The 22456-nt window shown below is 39.5% G+C and overlaps 1 protein-coding gene across 1 annotated transcript; it reads right to left on the reverse strand.

The window, feature by feature from the left end:
* Positions 1–813: 813 nt before the first annotated feature.
* srms (src-related kinase lacking C-terminal regulatory tyrosine and N-terminal myristylation sites) lies at positions 814–21993 on the reverse strand. Its single transcript, XM_079178495.1, has 8 exons — positions 21121–21993; positions 17787–17908; positions 14890–15056; positions 8657–8804; positions 7449–7607; positions 5580–5761; positions 4212–4368; positions 814–3220 (listed from the first exon to the last, which is right to left on the reverse strand). The coding sequence occupies exons 1-8, from the start codon at positions 21498–21500 to the stop codon at positions 3021–3023; spliced, it is 1515 nt and encodes a 504-aa protein (XP_079034621.1). The 5' UTR covers positions 21501–21993; the 3' UTR covers positions 814–3020.
* Positions 21994–22456: the final 463 nt, after the last annotated feature.

Here is a 22456-nt window from a genome sequence, read left to right on the forward strand (position 1 = left end):
TTCCATTATTTTTGAGGTTGAAGGTTGACTATTGAACTTTTTTATAGTCTAATAGCTCAAAAAAATCCCAAACAGAACTGCTCTGTGCTTAATTACAGTAACTTAATGCCACGGCTGTTTAGTTTATAGCAAACCAAAATGTACAGTATGCTTTAAAAATAATTTATGTCAGTAATGCAAAATATAAAACCTGCTAAACCACCGTCATGGGCCTTTAGGGACAATCTTCAGCATTTTTAGAAGTACGTCTTGTTTCGACCCGTATTCTCAGCTAACTCGTCTTCGTGTTTGACCATTTCATTTTACTAAAATGTGTTTTGAAAAGTTTTTGTTACGGAGTAAAGGACAGGTCTTCTCTAGTATGGTACTTCATGAAAATAGAGAATTAAGCCTTTTTCCCTCAACAGCGCACAGTGCACTGTAGTCGCCACCTTTTAACGGGTTTCATTTCCCCGCGTACACTTAGTGTTGAAATGTGTTAAGTGTGACGTATTCATTTATTCATTACACATTCTTACTATCTGTACTGTACTTCTTCCTGGGTGTATTGGCAAGCACATGACAAAGACACCAGATGTTATGATAGAAACAGACACATCTCAAAACAATAGTTAAAATATTTTATTCTTTGCACTACTGGTGTTTGGTACCTAAAACATACAACTCAATCTTGTGATTTGGTGATTCTGGCTAAAGTTTCCTGAACTTGGCTTTGTGTGCTGTATACGGTCATGCATAAAAGACAAAAGTTGCATTGTTTTCAAATTGCATTGCAACAATGTTTTACAATTTTGTAGTGTAGAACCCCCCCCCCCCAACAAAAAGGGCTTTCTGTGTATTGGCTGATTCACTGTGCAGGTCTTTTTTCCTCATTCATTTTTGTGTTTTCTGTGGTGCGGACAGTCTGTGGTGTAAACATAGTCACTCTCGTTGTAACTGGCCTCTGTGGGCCTCTCAAAGAGGTTTAATAACGTAGATCCTATTCACATGGCTCGATGGCCCACTGGCTTTTCAAGCACCGGGTCAGCTGGCAAACAATTGTCATATAGGACGATAAAGACAATCCCCATACTATTCTAGAGAAACTTGTATTCAGGTTCATTAGATATGTAGCATGTCGCCAAAAACGTCTGAAATGCCTGGAAAGAAGGTAGGCTGAATAAAATACTTTATTCTCGTGGTTAAGACTGACAGTGGTTAGCCATGCTAGAGGCCCCATGAGGCCAGAAAAACTGGTGGATGTATTGAAAATGGAGTGAAAAGACCAGATGCTTACGTTTAATGGGGTATAAAATGTTAACTTTGTCGTGGGCCATTTTGTCACATAGATCAAATGGGCTATCTCCTGAACAGTGGCCATTTCAGAACATCTCAAACTTGCGATCCTGTCCGACTCAACTTGACTGGCTTTTATCAGCCTCAGCTGTACTGTGCTCATCTGTTTTAACGTGCAAATGATTGGCAATGTTTGTGTGCAGTGTGTTACTTGTTAGTAAGTTTTGCATATATGTTAATTGTCAAGCTAACATGCTAATATTAGCAAGTTACTGTGGAAACAGCTTTGCATTCTAAGCATAGACTGCTGCAGGGATGATGTATTTTTTTTAGGTTTACCCAGAAGTTAGAATTATTGTGGTTCCCTCAACACAAGTCCAATGGGATATTTCCATTAGATTTTGAATTAATGCAAACACTTTGTTAGCTCTGTGGCTGACAATGTTTTTAATACTTACTCGTTTTGTCAGCAAGGTAACCTTCACAAATTAATATCATTTTTATGATTTTTGAAGCAAAAATGCAATCCACAGAAGTAAAAGCTAACATGAATTAACAACCTCGATAGCATGACTTTAACTACAGCACCACTAAAATTCCAACTTGATATTTGACTTCATGTTGGCAGCCGCCGTTTTTGAGACACGTAAAAGCTTCAACATAATGGTATGTACTTATTTATTTCAAGGATCGAACCAAAAACCCATTAAGAAAAACCCACTGGCTTTGAGAAACCGTAAGTGCAAAAATGTTAACTCATTTCCCGGTTTTAGGACTCATTCCTGCAGCACTTTATGTCTCAACATTGTGGGAAATACGCTCATTCCCTTTACTTTCTTAGGACTCAGATAAAAAGATCAAGACCACTATATTTGGATTTTTACTCCCATGCCATATGTACAATGAAAGAGTTATTGGTGGCTGTAATCATTCAGAAATACCTATCCTACCCTTTAACCTTAAAGTTCAGCTGAAGCTGAAGGAAGTCTGGACAAGAGGAAATCGTGACTTGATTATGGCGCAAAATAAAAAGTCACGTGATCAACAAAATTGTTCATCTGTTGGGAAATGCAAAGGTTTGAACCAAATATCATGGCAAGGAGTGTTGAGATATTTCCCTTCAGACAGAAGTGTTGGACTAACAGAGCGATCCACATCCGTGTCCCCAGCATGGCTAAAAACCAAGCCAGCTGTAATTATTGCACATAACCCCAATATTTAGCACTGGCTTGCAGTCAAAAGACAGGTGATTAAAGTCCTGACCTGTGATTTCATAACATGTTTAAGTGTGCACACACAGACATGGCACATACAGAGGTAATAAAATATTATTTATAAAACACAAAAGGGTATAAAATTAAAAACAGTGTGTTCTGTGAATGTGCTGAGTGTTTTCGTGTTTTATTTTTAGGTGTATTTACACATTTCTGTGGCTACTGTCAGTCTTTCGTTTGTCCGCCTTGCTTTCTTTTAGCCTCAGAAATGAATTCTTCTTCTTTGATTTGGCGAGCATCTTCTCTATCTTGAACAATTCACTTCTGTTGCTCCGCTTCTGACGCTCTTCTCCCTCGTTCGGACCTTTTGTGTTTTTAAAGTACATGTACCCTGTTGTGAAAGTGCGTTGCATGGGGGAGGAGAATACTCCGTCCCCTCTCCTTCCATATTTGATGTCCATCCTGCTGCCGATGATCAGCCGCAGATAATCTGCTCCCACCGTCCTCTTCTTCCCCCACGGCTTGTTCTTTCTATACCTCTATAGTCTTGAAGTATATCCTGGCATATATTGTATCCAACTGGCTGTGCAGCGCATGGAAGGAGGGTCTCTTGGAGGGCTCAGCGGCCCAGCAGTCCATCATGATGCGATAAATATTCTGAGGACAGCGGGTTGGGCAGGGCAGCCGAAACCCAGATGACAGCAGATCCAACACTTCCTTGTTACTTTTTCCTAAAGGGGGCGTGACATCAAAGCATTAGAGTTGAAGGAGTTCACTAATTCCGTCACGTTTTATTTTGCAGGCAGGAATGTTCCACTGTGCCGATATCCAGTAACCACAGCTATGATAACATCAGGAATCACTGCAACAGCTCATCTTAGGTGAAGTCAACATGACTCAGCATATCGAATCAAATATATAATTTAGATTTTAAAAAGGCTAAGTAATTGTCACTGTAGTTTTTAATCAAACAAACATGAGGAAACAGTGCAAGCGTTGGGGACTATTTTCAGCTGCGGATTTATCCACATTTGATGCTCTAGTGAGTATTTGGGGCAGCAAAATATACGACAGTGTGTGGTCATTATAATAAAGGAACATGTCACCCAACAGTGCATCATTGATGTGTTTTTAATGGCAATGGAGCTACTAAAAATGAGTCACGAACAAATGCACTATTTCCTTCTTTTTGTGTAACGTTAGATGAAAAAAACTACACCGACCAGCAGTTTATAGAATCTTTTTTTTGCCTTTTTAAAACGTTGTGCTGATCCTTCTCTGTATACTTTCCTAATTGTTATCTTCAGCTTATCCGTTCTTACTGTGCTTTTTATGGGATTTGTTGAATATGAGTAAAATACAGAATATCGCCCGCCTGACATTTAAAAAAGGACTAGCTTTTTGGATAATAACAAATATAACTGATTAAAACTGTAATTTTCAAAATACATTATTCTACTGTATTAACTAACGTCACAATACAAACATCTTCAGTTAAATTACTGAATAAGCTCAGAAGGGTGTAACCACACATGGGACACACCCAGTACATCCTAGTAGTTTAGAGCCGTGCGTCCATTGTGTAACTGGGAGTCGTGCATACATAAAACACATTCCCAATGATTAATAAACAGGTTAAAACACTATAATTAAATTGCTAAAAAGCCCTGTAGTTAATATAGCTCTAATTCTCCATAACAAAGTAGAAAGTCAACACTATACCATCATAAGGCATCTTGCCACGTGACATCATCTCATACAGTAGGACCCCGAATGACCAGACATCGGATTTTACGGAGAACTTTTGGTAAATTGCCGCTTCTGGAGCTGTCCATCTGACTGGGATCTTTGTGTTTCGACTGGCTGTATACACACTGTCCTGTAGAGAAAAATAGTAAAGAGTTAAAATATATATATATACACACACTTTTACTGAAACAGACATTATGTAGCCTTTATGTTCCTCAGATTCATTACATTTCCCTTGAATCCCCAACAGACGGTGTTATTTTAAATGATCCCTTCTAAACCAAGCCCCCAGGAAAAGCACCGAGCTTTGAAGCCAATTAGACATCTATAAACCAAGGGTAGCAACTGTCGAGTAGGAACACTTAAATATCCCTATAATTTAAATCTCTATCTCCTAAAAGTTGTAAAATATACTTTTCGCTGAATCTTTTTCCCCCCTTAATTCGTGCTGTCATTGTGTCATGTGAGCAAGCGGTTTGGAGGAGGAGCTAAAGGAAACGCTTGTGCGCTTAAGATCCCGGTAAGTATACACCCGGATATCAAACTGTTTTGGCTTTATGAGCCAGGGAGTCTGAGTAAAATGTCTAATCTGAAAACGGTCCATTGCTTTAAGAAAAGAACGAAGAAAAAAAAAGACTTAAATCCACATGTTCCATATTTGATCACTAAACTATTCATACTGCAACAAAGGTGACGTTCAAAAGCACACCTTTAACTTCGTGTCACTCTATTGTGCATAAACAGCTCATTAGCTGAGTGAAAATATCTTGGTGACTGCTCTAATAGTGTCGTGTTATAGCAGTACATAGGTTATGTAATGACGCAGATGAAAAATCCATCAATGGTAAAATTACTCTATTTTAGCCACAAAAAAACAAGGTAAAAGACCAGACCAGCAGAGACTTTCTTCATAGAGAATCCATTTATTTACAGTAAATATCTGTCTCTCAAGTAATGATGTACTACTGTTTACATATTACACACACAAGCTTTAAGCGATATCTTTCTGAGCTGATATAAAATCTTTCCATGTCTCGGAAGCTCTCTATGAATAAAACATTCTGTTATTATAACACACAAACAAAGTCAATTATGCAGATTTGAGTGCCGCTCCATTATACTGGACAGATGGTTGGAGGCACACATTAAGTTTACATGAGTTTACACTGGAACAACAAGGCTCACTATACATATTTAAAGAGAATACGGATACAGAATTAGTGTTATTCTAAAATAAGAAAAAGGTTCTTGACTGATGCTCAAGAGACAACAAACATAAACCCTGTGCTTCATACTATGAGTTAATGGTGTCTCTCTTTTCAGACATGCAACCTTACTTACCTTAATAATCCGAGCCAGTCCGAAGTCGGCCACCTTGCAGACCAGGTCCTCTCCTACCAGGACGTTTCTGGCAGCTAGGTCCCTGTGGACGATGTTTCTGTCCTCCAGGTAGGCCATGCCCTCTGCGACCTGACTGCCCATGTAGATCAGATGAGCTGATGTCAGCACCTGGCCTTCAGCAGCTGAAAACACACACAAACTGTCAATAACCCAAATAATCAATGAGTTCTGACAGAGGCACTAACGCAGTATTTAAAAACACTTTACTACTAAACATGTTTTTACATCAAACATGACACTAAATCCACCTTTTGGAGTTAGTAAATTGCATGTACAGTCTCTTTTTTGTATTATCTATTGATCCTGGCCCAAGTTTACAACAGTAGTTGTTATTCTGACTTGTAAATCTATGACGTTACTACAAGGCAATGTCACCCTCATCTCCCCAAACAAAACTCAACCAAAATTCATCCATGGTCTGTGTGGGTTTTCCACTTAATTCAAAGTGGAAGAAAGGAGAAAACTAGTTCTCCACACCTCCAGAAGACTACTTTGTCAGGAGGAGGGCGTGTGACAGCTCCGGGAAACGAACCGCCTCCTCTCGGACGAAACAAAAATACGAGTTGCTTTCTCATTTCTGCCACAAATGATGACCGTAGATGTAGATTGTATTGACCCAGTAGTAGAGGTCAAATGCAGACCCCTGTTTGTTCGGAGCATGTGGCCAGATCTTACACATTGCACCTTTTTTAAAGTACGATATCCCAACTGATGAGCAAAAATATCAAAAGAATCAAGTGCCACGGTAAAGAGGCATTTGCATTCTTTTATTTTGTGGCATTACATTACATGTCGCATCACATCAAACAGTTTAGGAGCTAGATGTAAGAATCTGCACTGTGAACGAGTGGTGCATGTTTTCCTCTTGTCGTGCAGCGCGAGTGACTCAAAATGACTCATGAATCGAAATGTTAATTGTTGGGCAGATCAGCAAATAGATCAAATGTAAGTACAGTCCTGACATGCAGACACACACGCAGCATGAACATAAAAAGAACTACCCAAGGCAAGTTGTCCTTTTGTTCTCTGTCGTTTATGCTTCTTTCACGTCATTAATTTGGTTTTACATTCATAGACATCTTAACAACCATGTCTTCTCCACACATCTTCCCACATTTCTCCGAATTGTCCCCACTGGAATGAGGCACACCAGAGTCAAATCCTTCATTCTGCTCGCTAAGACTCTCTGTGATTAAAGCCTTTTGTAAAACGTCAGAACAATATTTCTATGCCGAGCAGAGCTGCCAGATTATAATTCCATTTGCTTTGGATTTTAAGGAGGAGAGATTTAACCGTCACTTGGCCTAAATACGGCTTCAGAGTGCTTTCAAAAAATGTCTGAGTTAAGGGTTGAATTTCTTAAACCCCAAGAAAAGCTAAATTGACTCCCTGTTCTAAACCTCTTTGCATATTAAAGCACCAGTGTGGCGTTTAGAAACAGGAAATGAACCACCTTGTTGAGGAATTGATGAACTGATTCACCATCAGATTTGTGTAGAAGCGCTGAAATATTTAAAATATTAGACATGTTTTTATGGAGATAGTTAAATATGCACCAAACATTGTATCGTCTCTTGTACATTTTATGGAATTTTATGACTCCGGCTCAGGTTACCTGTGTGTGTGTGTGTGTGTGTGTGTGTGTGTGTGTGTGTGTGTGTGTGTGTGTGTGTGTGTGTGTGTGTGTGTGTGTGTGTGTGTGTGTGTGTGTGTGTGTGTGTGTGTGTGTGTGTGTGTGTGTGTGTGTGTGTGTGTGTGTGTGTGTGTGTGTGTGTGTGTGTGTGTGTGTGTGTGTGTGTGTGCACTCACAGGCGAGGTAGGACTTGAGGCTTCCTTTCCTCATGAGTTCGGTCACGATGTAGACCGGCTCTCCTCTGGAGCACATGGCCAACAGCTGGATCAGCTTGGGGTGATGGAGGCTCTTCAACGCCTGAACCTCCTTCACAAACTCGTCCTGCTTCGTGTCCTCTGGAGGAGTACAAACATAAATGTTGAGAAATTGATACTTTATTTGATTATCTTGGTTGTCCTATTGTTCACAGTCGTTTATGCTTCTTTCACGTCATTAATTTGGCTTTACATTCATAGCCATCTTAACAACCATGTCTTCTCCACACATTTCTCCAAATTGTCCCCATTTCCACAAATAGTTAAAGAAGCTTTTCTGCTTTTAATAACCTTCACTTCTCTTTCTCTGCTTCATGTATAACCTAATCCATCCTTCATCACACATATCACAGCTTTCTGTCACAATCATCATGTTTATGTCCATCCTGTGCATCTCTTCATCTCTCCATATTTAATTTTAGCCTCCTGAATGAACAGCTTTTTTTGCCCTCCTCCAGCGGGGTTGTTGGTACCTTCCTGCGTTGGCCAACAAAAAACATGCAAGCAAATATTCCAGATTAGATACTTTACATCATAGACTGTGTTACATTGGGCTATTTCTTCGGTTTCCTTGCAAGTATCGTGACAGAAAAGCGAAATGTTGCTGCCATGAAACCCTAACCCACTGCTGTAAAAACCAATTCATTAAATAGAAACTGTTAAACTAGAAACTGTGGAGTGTTTCAGCATCAGATAAGGCTTAAACTGGATTTACTGGTCCGTGTCTGGTTCCAAATGATCACAGTCCCTTGTGTTTTGTTTAAATAGTTTTCAAGGTGTTACATTACTATTTCATGGGTTTTTCCTGCTTCAGTTAAAGGTACCCCGTAGAGTTGTTGACCTCTAGCTATGGAGCAATGTTTTGGTTTCTAGTGTATCTTTTGAACGGCGATGACACGATACACATTCCTGCCAATGATTTCACACTGTTCCAATGATCTGCAGGTAATGTTTCAGGAGAAGAAGCGATCACCAACGCAATGCACAGAAGAAGAAACAAGTTCAAAACAAACTTCAATTGTTTTATGAGGAAGAAAATGCTTTTTTTAAACCCTTTAAACCCCAGAGTTATTTCTAACATGAGCTTCCATCACATGCTTTATACTCTGAACAGAATCCTGCATTTGTACCTTGTTTCAGCGTCTTTATGGCCACTTTCTTGTTCTCTGTGGTCCACAGAGCCTCCCACACCTCTCCAAAGTGTCCCTCTCCCAGTTTCTTGTGGAGTCTGAACTCCTCTCGAGGTCTCTCCCATGGCTCCATGTCAAACAGCTCCCGCTGCACAGAGACAACAGGGCGAGTCCAAACTTTAAAACCAAAACAGCTTAAAATAAGTGTGCAGAAAGTAGGTGTTGATTACAACACGTCTTTGATTGTGGACTCATACAATTACATATTCTGGGCACTTTCCCATCACACTGATTTTTATCTTTAACGCTGGTTGTCTGACTGTTTTCTGTTCACAGACCTCTTGGAGAGAAAATCAAGGTGATTGGGTTGTTGACACAACCCAACAGGGTTACATACAGAACATCAGCCGGAGTTTAATTCCCTCCTGATGCAAAAAGGTTCTGATGTGATTCAAAATGTTCTTCTCGTATAAATATTTTCTAATTTAACAATGGAAAAAAAAAGAGACTGTACCATGATTCCAGATTAGTGTTCTCTTTTTTCAGTTTGGATGGTGTGGTGGAAAAAAACGACTTAATAGTACAGAGTGAGTCCTAAATCAAGAAACATCGAGAAAAGAAGCTCGTCTTTAAAGTAGTTATTCTCTGCGCAGAGAAGGTTCAATACAGATCATACAGGATGCAATGCGGTCTGAAGGAGGAAGGAACCCCGAGTGTTGGTTGTGCACGACTTATAAAGGACTTGAGCACATGGTGAGGTAGGAGGAGTCACCTCTAGGACACCTGGATAATAGTGACCACTCAGTGATTAAGTCCACTGATTGCATCCTCATTCAGTCCCTTATCTAAGCTGACAATATCATGCCCCTGATTAAGACACACGCAGTATTACTCAACCTGAGAGGACCCTCACACTGACCATGTCTGACATTCATCAACCTTGTTTATAACTGGGGTTCCTAAAATCTCACAAGACAAAAAGGGCCAAAACACTGAGTGGTCTGACAATAAAAACAGAGAGAAGTCACAGTGGAGATCTGCCATCACAATGGAGATGCAGATGTGTTGACATATCAGCAGCATTGTGTAAGGTAAGTGAAAAACAAATGAATGATTGAAAGAATGAAAGAATGAATGAACAATAGGCTTAATAAATGGCAAGTGAATTCAAAGAGTTTATGACATTTATTGTAAGTAACAATCAGGTGATGAAGATGAACATAAAATAAAAAAGATCAATAAAATGATTGGTTAAAAACATGAATAATACATTAAATGACAAATAGTGATCGTTAACATATAAATAAGATACTATAAATCAACTTGGATTTATATTAAGAAATACATTCAAATGTTGATCAGGGGATACACAAAGCAACTTGTTTCTTCAGCATTGTTGCTTTAATGTGCACAGGTTTACACACATTCAGTTGCCTCGTGTAATGCCTGGTCTACATAGTGCAAAACAAACAGAAATGAAGGACATTTAAATTGAAATAAACAACATTCCGGTTCATTCTGCTGATACATAATTTACTTTATACAGCAAAAGAGTTTTTAGTTGTTTTTAAGACCATGAAAATGATATCTATCATTTGTTTCCGCGTCATAATAATTATATAAAGGTTAGGCACATAGTTTTGTTAATCCGTTAAATTTAAATGTCTCCCTTCATTTATAATTATGCACGACATAATCTCACTAATGGCCTCTAAAGTGACAAATGTAACCACTTGGGCTTTACAGGCAGTTTATTGGGCATTTAAACAGCAGGATAAATCTGCTTTTAGGAACTAAAAGCTATCAGAGGAATCAGACATTTCCTCAATACTATGCTTAATCAGTTGTTATTGACCATGTTCCCTGGCTACATAATTACAGAAAACAAGATGTTGTGCACCGCCAAGTCAATAAAAAGTGATTGAAAGCATCGTTCGTGACTCGTTTTACTGGTAAAACATTTAACTGATGGAGCATTTCAGTCTAAATGTGAGTGTTTCTTTTCTAAAAGCAGATTTATTATTGTGTTTGAAGGACTGATTGATCCGCTAGACTGTGTTTAAGTCCAGCGATGCAGCCGAAGGGCGGCCGTGAAAACACTTCAAGAACGTCTTTGTATAAAAAAAAAAAAATGAGCCTATTTATAAATGCAATATTTTGGATTCAAAACTGAAAACAAAAATGTTTTGGCAGCCTGGAGGCGTACAACTCTTCATACACTTTAAGTTCTGAATAGTTGTGTTTCTTGACAATTGTGGTTTAGAGCTTGATGTATTCACTGCTCACGGTTTGAAACCCAAATATAAACGCGTTTCATTCCAAATAATAAAAGTCAGCTGCTGTGATGATATTTGGGCATTTCATGGCGCTACCTTTGAAATGTTAAAACTTTCTTTCCTGAATCACATTACCAGGTTCAAGAGTCGGGACATTATGACACGCTCACCAAACAATAAAGACATGCAATAAAGAGAAGATGATGTTTACGGTTTTTAAAAAGATGATTAAATATTAAAGTAGAAAATATAATGAAAGAAAATGAAAAGTAAAGCAAAAAATGTGAAAGTGGCGAGAACATTTTCCATCCGTCCTCTTATTTACTGCCGGTTTGCTTCTCGTATCAGAAAATACCTACATGCAGTTGTGTTTTATGTAGTTTGTGTTTGTTGTTGATGTTGATTATGTGTGTTGTATTTGCAAGTGCTCAAGTATGCATATGATGTGTGTGTTTCTGCCTCAGTGTGTCCGTGGCCTCAGACTCACAGCCTCTTCTGGAAGGGAAGAGAGAAGAGGAGGAATCACTGAGTGGGCTCTGACCCAGTAGTAAAAATTATTTTATGTTCCAACACACTTTTTTTTGTCCATGTAGTAAAACCACACCATTGACGTCTTTAATATCTGTAAACGGTACGTCCTATTGCCTTATCCAAAAACAACATTTTGTATTTCCAATCTGATTCTCTCCAAAATGTAAAGAGAGGATGTTTCGAAGAGGTGGTTTCTCAGTCTGTAGTGAAAATGTCGTCTCCCGCCAGGCTCAAACTGATGAGCCATGAATAAAGAATACTCTCTGGGGGTTTAATGTAAGCTGCAGTGCAGAGATAGCGTGAGTAATTACAGCAATGCCGCATGATTTTATTCTCTGGTTAATTACACTCCAAAATATGTTTGCCTCTTATTAATTCATGCATGTAGAGCAACAATAGAAAGATGAATTCAGGGTCTTTGTTATAGATTCCTACAGCAGAGACAAAATCTGCTGATTAAAAACTAGAGCATTTGCTGCCTGAAGTAGACTTTCACCTCTTGAATGATCAGCGGGAACTATTATTAGTCATTATTGGCTGCTGGTTGTCACTGTGAAATACTACAAAAACAGCCCTCCAGCTCTTTCTGAATTTAATTGTATTAATAATAAAAGTTATTGAGGAAAATATCTTTCTAATAAATGAAGAAAGTTGTTTGTCGTCCTTTTGTTGTTCAATTAACATATATTCAAACCAGATGGTGAACCACAAAACTAATCAAGTATAACACCAGAGTTTATTTTGTGATCCGTCTTCAGTAATGTTGAGAATAATCAGATCAGTCCAAACAGCTGCAGCGTCCAATCAAATAACTGATAAACGATGGGGGGGCATGTCGGCTGCTAAAACCCTTCCTGGAAGGCTGCTCTCGTACATCCTTGCTCATGGCTCCTCAAAGATCCCTCCTCGCTCCTCAGAGCAGAAATAAAAGCTTTCCGTGAAGCAAAGACTTTTGGATCGATGGCCTGGTGTCAAGAAGGGCCGCAAAGAAGCCACTTCTCTCCAGGAAAAACATCAGGGACAGACTGATATTCTGGTACAGGGACTGGACTGCTGAGGACTGGGGTAAAGTCATTTTCTCTGATTAATCTCCTTTCCGATTGTTTGGAAAGAAGCTTGTCCGGAGAAGAAAAGGTGAGCGCTACCATCAGTCCTGTGTCATGCCAACAGTAAAGCATCCTGAGACCATGCGTGGGGTTGCTTCTCAGACAAGGGAGTGTGCCTAAGAACACGGCCATGAATAAAGAATGGTACCAAAACATCCTCCGAGAGCAACTTCTCGCCAACACTGCAAATATTGACTCTCTGCATAAACTTAATGTCAATAAACACCTTTGACACTTATGAAATGCTTGTAATTATACTTCAGTATACCATAGAAACATCGGACAAAAAGATCTAAAAACACTGAAGCAGCAAACTTTGTGAAAACCAAAATGTGTGTCATTCTCAAAACTTTTGGCCAAGGGTGTACATACATACATAAATACTGTGACATTTCACAATAATGTCTAACTTGCGCTATGATTTAGTACCATATATATTGAATTAGCCGAACAGTTGTATTAACGTCTGTCATTTAAAATATAGAAAGTGCAGTTAAATAATATCTCAACAATATTTATTGTCAGCTTTTAAATTGAGCCAGATGGATTATACATACACACACACACACACATATACTAATAATACATAAATTATCTTCTCTTCTTATTTCAAGTAAAATAAGGACTGAATTAAAAAATAAAATACATTAAAGAAAGCTTTTGAAAAATGTACATCTCAAAATAAAGGACTGAACTGAATTGACCTGCAACTTTAAATTTAGTTCATTCAGGTGTGAAGTGAAAAAAAGCCACAATATTATATTCTTATCTTCTAAAAAGAGAAATGTGTGTGCAGGGACTTAATCTGTGGTTATTAAACCGCTTGTTTCAGCTCTATTCCTCTCTGTCAACGTCATTGTTGGGCAGTGACTTCATGTGTTTTAGGATTCTGATCATTTTGAGTGGGTACGTTTGCTCAAAAGAGTTGTTCTTTGTCACGTAGCGGTGCTTCACATTGCTGCTTGTATTAATCGCCATAGTCTCTGAACATATGAGACACACTGGTTTTGAACTGCCTGTGGGAAGAATTAACCTATACGAGTCTTTCTATTCTGGGTTCAGGGCTCTGGTCTTTCTGGTCTTGTTGTCCACATTCCTGTTTTTTGGCGAACACCATGTGAAATAACTTCTCTGACTAACATAACACCATTTCTCTGACGACTCAGTCTCTCTCCCCGTCTCCCCCGTGTGTGTGAATCTCACTCGAGTCGGGAAGTTTATCAGAAGACACACATTTGATTGGCTGAGTAGCATCACGTGAGATGATTTACAAGGCATATAATTGGTCGTTGTGTTTCCTGGACCGCTGAACGAGTGCCGTAAAGGCTGGAAAAGCTGCGCCGGTTAAAATAGAAGCGCTCCGTCAAAATAAAATAATTCTTAATTATCTATCGGGTTTAGGTCCAGGGTCCGGATACGTCGTCTGGGTCCAGCTCTGCCTATTAGTGACCCCTGGTCTATATTAGGACTTTTTGACATACTATACAATTACTTTTTTATGACTTTTTTTCAACATCCTATACTATGACTTTTTTTCGACTTCATTCAACATACTATAATATTACCTTTTCATGATTTCTTTGACATAATATATATACACTATGACATTTAATCGATTCTTTTTTGACATACTATACTACGACTATTTTTGCATTATATTAATATTACTTTTATTTACAGACTGTATTATGACTTTTTACGGAATACTTTAATTTGTTTTTCTTGTCAAAAAAAGTCACAATATAGTATTGAAAAAAAAGTAATTTTATAGTTATGTAAAAAAAAAATCATTACTCAATAATTGGTGGAAGTACAGTAGGAGGTAGTGTCATTGGTCATAGTATATGATGTCATAGTCTTAGTTGAGACTCATAATAAAGCATGTCATAAAAGACTAAATCATATTGTATGCATGAAAGTAAGTAAACACACACAAACATTCACGTATTTAACTCTCCTTTTAGCTCCGTTTTGTGCCCCACACAAGTCCTGAGGGAAATGTCTGACTCCTCAACCTCATTATCCTCCAGGGGACATGTTTTGCTAAATGTTCCACTATATTAGCCAGCGAGTCTGTTCTGTGAAAAAAGCTGAAGCAAGGTTCATAAGAGGACTGAGATTGAACGAAACAGGGACAGTTGTTCGCCATAAAACCAAAACAACAAGACGCTAAGACACTGTTGTGATAATGGTCTATATAGGTTTAGCACTACGAGCCACCCCGAGCACATTCCCTATTACACAGTCATCTCTTTAAGGTTAGGGGCAATTGATATAACTAATAACAGTGTGTTTCTGTGAGCATCTCTTTGTGTCCTACCTGCTGGGCGCAGGGCTCCTCCAGCAGCACTCCCAGACTGCGAGGGTTCTTCTGGTAGTAGGAGATCAGCTCCCCCAGCGTAGCGAAGGAGATCTTATCTGAGACAAAGTACGCCCCGATGGTTGAGCGCTGAATCCTGAAGTGGTACACTTTTCCCTCACTTCGGGCTGTAAGAGGGACAAATCAGATTATTTCACTATCAAACTCAGAATTTATCATTTCAGTCTTTGTCACAACCAGAACAATTGTTATGTTTGCTTGGAAGATAAGACGACTTGTGTAAGAGTAAGAACAAGAAGATGGTCGTGTTTATACGGTCTATGGAAAGACAATAAATCTGACATGAATGTGTGCAATTGTGCCTTAAAACCGAGTAATTGAATGTGTGGTCTGTTCTGCCTTCACTCTCAGGCACGTATGCACACACAGAGTACTGATGATGCATATTTCAAAAGGACCAGCACAGTGAAAATTGAACATCTAACGGCAGCATTTTCCCCTGGGACCTTAAAGGACATTGAGGAGGGGCAGGAGAGGGAGAGAGGGAGGACCGTATAGAGGGAGGAAGTGGTCGAAGGGGTGAAGAGGAAAAAATGCAGACGCAGAAGATGGTGAAGCCAGAGGGCGAAAAGAAAAGAATGGAGCAGAGAGAGAAATGAGCTGGAGGTGATGCAGAGGAGAGGGAGAAATAACAGAGGCTTTAAATTCACAGATCTCAGGACGTCCATTAGACAATCGACTGTGGGCTCATTCATAAAAGTATAGTTTGATAACAACAACTGGCTTCCATAAGTAGGTTACTGTGCCTAAAGATTAAACCCTCGTCTACAAAACAATCCAATTCAGACTTTGGTCGGGTATATGGAGTCCTTCTTTTTTCAAGCTCTATTTTAATTTCTATTGGACATCATTAGTTCCTACAAACGTTAGCGGACGGTTCAACATTTTGGTAATTTACTTATTTTTTCTTTCTGAGAGTAAGAAAACTCAATGTAATAAGAAACTCAATGTCAATCTCATGTCTGTGTATCAAGTACTTAGCAGGAGGTGATTAGCTTAGCTTCACATGAAGACTCATTCAGGGGGGGAACAGCTAGCCTCGCTCCCTCCAGAGTTAAAAATCTTCTGTTAACGTTAGCCGTCAGCTCCGATATTAAGCCAAGCAGGATTGTGCTGTCCAACGGCTGCTAACAGCTTACGTTACTAGCTCTCCAACTGACGATTTCAACACATATTTGTTGTTTACAATGTGGCATTATCAGGGAAATGTTGTTAGCACCTCCAGGTCTGATCCCCTGTGCCAACAGTACCAGCGGTACATCAGAAAGACGAGTACAGTCACGTTTTAAAATGTTGGGATTGACTTGGTACCGAAGCATCGGTTCTCGTGACATCCCTACTACAAACGCCTCAAAAGCTCACTTATTAACACAGTTAAGTGAGAGTTAAATACTGCTTCTACATCTTAAACAATCAAAACAAAACCACAACATCACGTGTCAATGATATCTAGATGAAGGAATAAACTGCAATGCCAAACGTCTTGTCCAATTCAGTGCCAGTGATTTCATTATCTTTTCCGATTTCTCTCCTGTTAACGTACCCAGAAGCATGCACGGACACATCCTTAACTAGAGCTACAACATTGGCAGCACTGGACTATAACAGTGAGCAGACCAGATGCTGTTATGAGACAGTGTCACATCGTCCAAACACAAAACTGGTCAGTCTGTCGCAAATATAATTTCAAAAGAGAAATGTTTCCTATTCAACACCAATTGAAGTCGTAGCAGTTTAAAAAACTGCAATCAGTCGTTTTTGCCACCGTCAACCTCCAACATGGCTGCCTGAGGGCATGTTGTGTCACCTCCTGCCCTCTATAGTGGGAGCAGAGAGAGAAAATCGAAGGCGGGGAGATTAAGGTTGACAGTGGCTGGAGGGGGTGATGGATGGAGGACAGGACAGATGAAGAGAAACGGAGAGGAGGGGAAGAAGAAATGCAGCAAGTGACATCAGGATTCCCACCGAAACAAAAGCACTGCAATTTCAGAAAATACATGCAAATACATACACTTTGATGCATTTAGAAAGAAACCCTGTGACTAAATAAATCACAATTAAATCCAAGAAGAAGCATGCTGCAAATACGGAAGAAACGTAAATAAAGAATATCTGTTGCTGATCGCTCATCAAAGCTGTTCAAAGACGAGTTTGAGTTTAATTTCTCATTGTGTTTCTATTATTAGAGAAAATAGCTATAGCTTTCTGTTTTCATCATCTCGAAGTAAACCGTTTATTTAATGGATCCCACAATAAATGAGTTTGAGCGGACACCCTTTTTAAATCCGCTTCAGTGACCACCAATTCTCTGAAGACGCTAATAGTTTCACTGCTGATTTTGAGAATTGGACTCCAATAAGGCTCATCTGCATAGAAAGGGTCAGATTTTGAGCCAAACATTTGCATATTAATTCATTTAAATATGTGCAGATAGCACATGAGCACTGAGACACAGTCAGGGGTGCTTTTCACTCTTTTACGGGTGCTTTGAGGGGAACACGATTTATTTTTTGTGCAGGTTTAGTGGCCGCAACAGCCGTGCAAACCTTTTGTGAACTCGCCCCTTAAAGATTAATATTACCTCAATCACAGACTTTTTATCAGAATGTATTTTTACAACTGGTTTAATTCACTGCATTAGGTTCACAGCAAGCTTCAGCTACAAGTTAAAACAACAAACAAAACAAGAAGGAATTAAAGTCGGAGCGTGAAGAATAGTTTGAAGAAGGACGTGTAATAAATATAACGACAGGATGAGAAACAGAGAAAGATGAAAGAGAAAGAAAATAAGAGAGGAACGAGGTCTCTGTTGTGAATGGATGGGCGGTGGCACTTACCAGAGATTGTGTACTCATCACTGTGACTCTCACTGATGCGGACCAAGAAGGAGCCATCTTTGTTTTGGGAAGCCAGCAGCAGCTTCTCAGCTTTCACACGGTTTATATTCCCATAGTACCACCTGCAAAGCGGACAGATGATATAGATTGTGGGATAAATGGATGATCAGACATTTAACACAAAGAAAAACCACAATCATGATTAATGAAAACAGAAAAAGATGGGAGTAAATGGACGAATGAATGTCAGCCATGTCAGCCATTAATACAACACACAACGGTACACATTTGAGGTATCTGTATTTTACAAGTCATGCTACATTGAGAAGATTGGCTATTTCTATATTATTAATCTTAATGATTGTCATCGGGTCCGATTCCCCGTACCGTAGTATTTTCAGTGTGGTATTAGTACTTTTACTAAAGTAAAGTATCGGAATACTTCCTCCACCACTGATCTGTAACATTGAATACTTTGGAGGGATGTGTTATTCAGAAGCTTTAAGAGCTAAAGTGTCACTGAGTCCTGCCTGTTTGTTCACATACAGAAACCTTTATTGACTTTAAGTTATCAGGGAGGGCGTGTCTGCTCCGCCTGACATTCAGGTTTCACTTACAGTAACAACAGCCTGCTACTCAAGAAACAGCAGAGATCTCTGAATAACAGAACCTAGAAATATTGTACTGTAGTGATACATTTAAGATGAAATAGAATAATATGAAAAATGTACCAGCACTAGAAGTTTCTATGGGAATATTGCAGGATACAGAGTTACAACAGAAGTATAAATATACAGGAGCTGAAACGGATCAACGGAGTTAATCAACTAGTTGTTTGACATTATTCAAGATTTTTTTTATTGCTGTTCTATATCACATCTAATTATTATCAGACATTTTATAGATAAAATGATTGATGAACCAACTAATCAGCAAATTGATCGATAATGAAAATAATTGTTATGTGCAGCCCTAAAGACTCTATTAAGTTACTATAAATTCATTTAAGTAGGTCCTAAATTATTGTGCATCACAGTAATATTAGAGGAATATTATAAAGCTTCATCACAGGAGAAAAGATTTCCAGACTTTATAATTACTAATTAAAACAGTTCTTAAACGGTTACCTCTGTTACACACACCCAGTGTAAGCTTCTGAAACCATGAAACTCATACGGTAAGGTGCAACTTGATGCATATTCTCCACTACACAGAACACATGATTGTATCATGCACTATGACAAGATGAAGCTTGTTTGTCATGAAACTTTCTTTTAGTAATGAATGTGAACATTTTGTATATATATATATTTATTTATTTATTTTGGGGTGTGACTTATCTCTTTTCAGGAATGTTACAGTGATGCTGCAGGAGTTAATACATAGCACAGCATGAGCTCATAACACTGGTGCTTTGATCTTTTAGGTTGCTCATTCTTAGGCTAAAAATAGTTTCTGTCATGGGTTGACGTTCATCATCGGAACAAAGAATAAAGCTTCAACATTATCAAAAGGGAATCAGTGATGCTATTATTGTTTTGAGGCCTATATCCTCAATTTCAGTGTTGTGTTTGAGGACAGTGGGACATGTGGAATCAGTGTTCAATCGGCAGCGTGAACGCAGACAAAAGTCAACCGAAAGAGGCAGAGCTCTGTGCTGAAACATGAGGACTCCCTGCAGGCTGAATGAATAATGGAGGACCTGCAGCTGCAGCTTCAGGGCTACTTTTAGCTCCAGTCTGGTTCAACAGCAGCAGAGGTTGTTGTTTCACCTCCAAACATGAGTGTTCAACTTTGCTTTGGACGACAGGGCGATGCCAGTAGGCATCAAGTTCAGTTTTTAAACTTATTAGGCAACAGACAAATACTATGCAACTATTAATCTTATATCCAAAATGGCAAATATTTCCCTGGTTCCACCTTCTTCAATGTGAATGTTTTTGTTTCTTAGTCTTCTTTGACAGTAAATTAAAAATCTTTGGGTTTCGGAATCTCGGTCCGACAAGAAAAAAACAAACTTGTTTATTATGTCAATTTGGGTTTTTCGGAAATTGATATTGATATTCCTTTCTTCTTATTTCAAAAAATAATTATTAATCATTAATCAAGAAAATAATCCATAATGTAAATACTCGTTAGCAGCACGATACTAACTCAACTAGCTGGATTGGGTATCGGTGACAATGAGGCCAATCTCTTCAAATGAATTCTCTGTTTATATATTATATATACATACATACTGTAGTATCCTGTTTAAGTGATGATGCATTTATAAAAGCCAACATCAGGCTTGATTTGAACATCACTTTCCTAACTTTGTCAAATAAAATGTTACAAATAAATACATAGATATAACTAATTGTTATTATAAACATAAATCGTACACCAGCAACTTTCTAACACATCTTAAAATGTGTCAGGAATTACAATTCAAGTGCACATAAAAGACAATCCCAGTCTCTTCCACACAGGGAGGCATACAGCGTACTGATTAAACAATGGTGTTGGATCGGTACTTAGTATCAGCCAATACCTAAAGCCAAGGTGAAACAGATCAAACCGATCAAAACTTAAAGATATTTAACTTAATATCACAAAAGACTAAGAAATACCCCCAAAAGATCCACATTTGAGAAGGTGGAACCAGTGGATTTTTATACAATTTTTGCTTTCATAAGAAACTACTTAAATGATTAATTAACTATCAAAAATAGTTCCATAAAATATTTCTATGGATCATTTACTCATCTAACTCAATAAATATTAAACTTCAAATGACATATAAACAGCAAACCAATTAAAAACAAATTAAGACTTCAAAACAGCTGCCAACAATTAACTATTGTTCCAGCTATCCAGTATTTATATATATAATTTCAACTGTAGAAATCTATCACAAGTGACATCAGATCAAATTACATCATTTAGCCCTTTTAGTGGTTTTCATGGGTGACTGAACCCGTTTGATATTGTTGTATCAACACAAGAAAGTCTTTAGCAGCAGAGAAGTCAAACCCCGGGCAGCTCCTATTTTTAGGATGTCACAGTTATCCGAATGGAAACACGTTCCATGCTGATGTTCTCATACTCTGTCAAATACAGTCAAACCTTCTGTCCCTTTAAACGCCCCTCCGTGTTTTCAAATGTGTCCTGTGAATATATTCTGGCAACATTTGGGGGATTAATGGATGTTTTGACACATCCTCACTGCCTCACAGCATGTGAAACAACAGGCTGAACACCGTGTAAGCAGTAGTCGTTTGGGGAATGAAGGAACAGAGAAGAGCTGTGGAGACAAAACAAGAAGAGCAGAGGTTGCATTTTCAGCACTGACTTGTGTTTGGCGAACTCGTCCTGCAGCAGAGCCACGTAGTTCGCCGGGATCAGTCCGGACTGCAGGGACCCGGTCAGCTTCTTGGCCAGCACATACTCCCCCCGCTTCTCGATCACCGACAGCTTGTCCCCCTCCTTCACCGTCAGCTCGTCGTCGCTGCGGGCCTCAAAGTCGAAGAGCGCCGCGTAGAGCTGCACCTGCCGCTTCTTGGGAGACGGGACGCGGATGTCGCCGGACACGGTGCGGATCTCCGCCGTGTGCGCGGCCGGATTGGCTATGACATGGCTGTTGTTGGGGACGTTTGGGTAGCGGACGTCCGGCCATATGCAGTCCCAGAGCCGGCTTAAACACGGCATACAGGAGCGACTGCAACTCTCCATCCCGGGACATGAAGGAGCGCGGTGGCGGGGTTATTCCAGGTTTTTACCGTGACACCGATCAATACGACGCTGTTCAGACTTCCTCAGTCCGCTGAAAACGGCCTTTTACTACAGCCCGCAGTGATCAGCCGTCCAGTCCTCCGGGTTCCCTCTATTCCCGTGGCTGGAAACATACTGCACCGACAGCAGCAGCGCTTGGGTAGATTAGCCGGAGGAACCGGTTTTTTCTGTTGAGATCATGGATCTGCGCTCCGCGTCTGCGGTGTTCACGGCGGCTGCGGGAATGCGGAAACGGCAATGGAGGGCATCCAAGGCGGATCGGTTCCCTGCGAGGACTCGGCGGTGTGACCCAATGCGAACAGGGAACGTGAGCATGGAACCCGAGGATATTTTAATCCGTTGTAATCTGGTATGAATGGGAAAACCGTTGCAGCAGTTGATGCTCAGGTGGGAAAGAGGAAGGTGAAGGTGAAGCGGCGGCACGGTGCGTAAAACGTTTGGGTTTGGCGCTCTGCACAGCTCCTGCTGCTGACACACCTGCGTATTGACAGGGGGGAGGGCACTAGTGCGTGCGTGCGTGTGTGTGTGTGTGTGTGGGTGTGTCTGTTTGGCTCGTAGACAGTTTTCACTGAAGGTCATTTTGGTTGAGTCAACGATGGAGTCTGTTTGCTAACCAACATAGTATATCAAGTTCCACTCTGCTGTATTATTGATCTTTGTTACATCGTGAACACAACTCATCTTTTATTTAAATCTTCGTATTGGCCTATAATCACTGTATGTAATAAAAAGTTGATTATACTTACAAAGTGTTTATCTTGAACTTGATCTCATCATGGAAGAAAATTATTCTGGCTTCCTAAACATCAGGACGTAAACATTCTAAACTAAACTCAAACCCAAGACGATCCGGAGTCATCCGTTTTCCCATATACGGCAGCTACAAGACTATTTTC

Source organism: Pholis gunnellus, assembly GCF_910591455.1.
Source record: "Pholis gunnellus genome assembly, chromosome: 2".
Taxonomy (NCBI): Eukaryota; Metazoa; Chordata; class Actinopteri; order Perciformes; family Pholidae; genus Pholis; species Pholis gunnellus.

What these genes read in the sequence shown, in the direction of transcription:
- srms (XM_079178495.1), bottom strand. Translation starts at nt 21,500, where the DNA reads ATGGAGAGTTGCAGTCGCTCCTGTATGCCGTGTTTAAGCCGGCTCTGG. An exon ending in CCTCAAGTCCTACCTCGCCT is followed by an intron (nt 5,762 to 7,448) that starts GTGAGTGCACAC and finishes GTGTGTTTTCAG; the next exon opens with CTGCTGAAGGCCAGGTGCTG. An exon ending in TGGCAAGATGCCTTATGATG is followed by an intron (nt 3,221 to 4,211) that starts GTATAGTGTTGA and finishes CGCCCCCTTTAG; the next exon opens with GAAAAAGTAACAAGGAAGTG.